This window comes from Octopus bimaculoides, chromosome 11, assembly GCF_001194135.2.
Source record: "Octopus bimaculoides isolate UCB-OBI-ISO-001 chromosome 11, ASM119413v2, whole genome shotgun sequence".
NCBI lineage: Eukaryota > Metazoa > Mollusca > Cephalopoda > Octopoda > Octopodidae > Octopus > Octopus bimaculoides.
In genome coordinates this window covers 42,342,106-42,345,012 of record NC_068991.1, presented here as the reverse complement: position 1 = coordinate 42,345,012, position 2,907 = coordinate 42,342,106, and the positions used below count along the sequence as shown (strand labels likewise).

At 33.3% G+C, this 2,907-nt stretch overlaps 1 protein-coding gene across 1 annotated transcript in view; it reads right to left on the bottom strand.

The window, feature by feature from the left end:
* Nucleotides 1–6: 6 nt before the first annotated feature.
* LOC106880323 (BRO1 domain-containing protein BROX) overlaps nt 7–2,907 on the bottom strand; it is a 42,123-nt gene continuing 39,222 nt past the window's right edge. The window contains exon 11 of the mRNA XM_014930200.2: nt 7–1,858. Within this exon, the coding sequence (XP_014785686.1) occupies nt 1,757–1,858 (102 nt within the window). The 3' untranslated portion in view covers nt 7–1,756. The remainder of the gene's footprint in view (nt 1,859–2,907) is intronic.

Below are 2,907 nucleotides of genomic sequence, written 5' to 3'. Positions count from 1 at the left end.
ATATATATATATATATAAAAGGCAATATTTATATCCAACTTAATATAGATGTCTTGTTACACACACATACACATTATTTATGTGAAAAGTTTGAGTTTCTGCTAAAGTTTGTATATATTTTCCAGACAATAAACCTTATATTTTAATTGTATCTGATTATTTTCTAAAGTTCAATATTTCAGTGAGACTTAATTTTTCGAATTACCAGAATTTTGTCTTATTTGTTATTTAACTATATACAATACTAACATTGTACAAGGTGTGGCCATGTGGTTAAGGAGTTTGCTTCCCAATCACATGGTTTCAGATTCAGTTCTACTGTGTGGTACTTTGGGTAAGCGTCTTCTACTACAGCCTTGAACTGACCAACGCTTTGTGAGTGAATTTGTTAGGTGGAAACTGAAAAAAGCTTGCCATGTTTGTGTGTGTGTATGTACATACACATACACACACTCACTCTCTTTTGCTTCTGTCTCTATGAATCTCTCTCTCTGTATGTGTAATTATTGTTGCTATGTCCACTTTTCTATAAGTTGCAGTACTTGATGACCCGATATCTTTCCTCTTGCCATCTTTATAGTTGCCTTTTAAGACATGCACCAATATAATGTACCTAAATTAAAATCTGGGATGTGTGTGTGTGGGTGTGAACTCTCCTGTCGAACATGACATCTGAGTGTTCAGCTCTTACCAAACAACCTGCACAAATGATTTGTTTATAGTAATCAAATGTTCATGCTGCACATTAGTTCAGTCTCTTCATCAAATCAATGCTGTCTGTATAGATGTACTGTGTACCATAAGTCAGGTGTTGCAGTGATCACAGAGCAATACAAAATGAAGTGTTTTACTCAAGAACACAGCATACCAACCAGTCCAGAGATTGAAATCACAATTGCTAGATCAAGAGTGCAACACCCTAACCACTGGGACAGTTACCCTCATACGTGTGTGTGTGTATATGATCATTACCATCATTTTCATTTTACAGTTACTTTTCGATACTGGTATGGGTTAGAGGATTAGATCTACAGCTGTGTCTTGACCCTTGCTAAATACTTAAGTACCTTGCTGTCTCCTTTGTAAAATTCAATAACCTGCACTCCTCACATTCTTTTTCTTCTGCAGATTTCTTCACTAAGATTACTCTATTTTACCCAACATTGAAAACCAGATAAAAATCAATGTCATCATTCATACATATCACAGCGCCATTCTAACAGTTTTCTCTTTTGCATGTTTGCTTGTGTGTGTGTGTAATTTCATTGACAGTGACTTCAAAGTTTTATCAGTGATTGGCCTCTCTCTCTCTGTCTCTCATTTATATATGTATAAATGTAATTATGCGTGAGTGTGAGTGCATGCATATGAATGGGCATTTGTGCCTGTATCTGAGAGAGGGAGAGAGAGAAGGAAAGAGATAAAAGAAGAAACATGGTATACCCGACTACATTCGTAGAACATACCAAATGAAATACTATGTAAATAAAAGTACAAAAGATCATTTTGCAGTCCAGAAAACTCCAAGTTTTTTTTTCTAGCCTGCATATATATATATATATATACCATGCTTGGGAAAAATTGCTTGCAAAACATTTTTATGAAAATGCTGTGAATGTGAGTATGAAGAGATTGGGGCCTCAGAACTAAAAGCTTAAGCATTATTATGGAGGGAGTCAGATACAAAGAGAGAGAGGTGCATATTAGCATATATGGAAGTGGAGAAAAAAAAAAAAATTTTGACAAAAGACATATATTATGATATTAGACAGCCGGTTTCATTTTTCGCATTCTTGTCAGACATTGGATATTCTTTCTCTTGTACTTTTGGGAGTTCTTCTTGTTTTGCAGCTTCTTCCTGAAATAAACAAAGAATACATGACTTTAGTGACCTCAGCAAGAAACTGGACTGGAAACTTATTTCATATCAAGGTAATTAATATATAAAAATGAGGAGAAATTATGGCATACTGATGTAAAAAAAAGAACTTTAAAAAATAATATATCTAAAAGATATTTCGAAATATTTTCCCAGAAAGTTATGTCTAACACACATAAAAAAAAAAAAAAAATGACACAAGGCCAGCGACTGGTACTTATTTTATTAATCCCGAAAGGATGAAAGATAAAGTTGATATCAGGGGAATTTGAACTTGGAACATAAAGATGGATGAAATGCCGCTAAGCATTTTGCCCAGTATGCTAATGATTCTGCCAGCTCGCCACCTTAAATGATTTCAAGTTTTGGCACAAACCCACCAATTTTGGGAGAGGGGGATAGTCAATTATATCAACCCCTGTATTCAACTGGTACTTATTTTATCAACCTCAAACTATCTCAGTGGAATCTGAACTCAGAACATAAAGATGAATGAAATGCTACTAAGCATTTTGCCTGTACTAACAATTTTGCCAGTTTGCCACTTTAAATAATAATAATAATAATAATAATAATAATAATAATAATAATGATAATGACAATGATAATGATAATAATAATAATAATGATAATAATAATAATGATAATAATAATAATAATAATAACAAAACAAGATAGATCAATACTAAAAACAGAGCTCAATGCTAAAAACAAGATAGATCAATACTAAAAACAGAGCTCAATGCTAAAAACAAGATAATGGGTATCAACACTTTAGCTGTCCCAGTTATAAGCTACAGCTACAACATCCTTAACTGGACACTAAACGAACTATGTAAAATAGACAGGAAAACAAGAAAAATAATGACAAGAAAAACAAGAAAAACAAGAAAAATAATGCACCACCCAAAATCTGACATAGAAAGGCTATATATACAACGCACAGGTGGCAGGGGTCTTATACAGCTAAAAAACTATTATAAAATAACCACCATAGGACTGCAAAAATACCTACTCCAGAAGCAAGG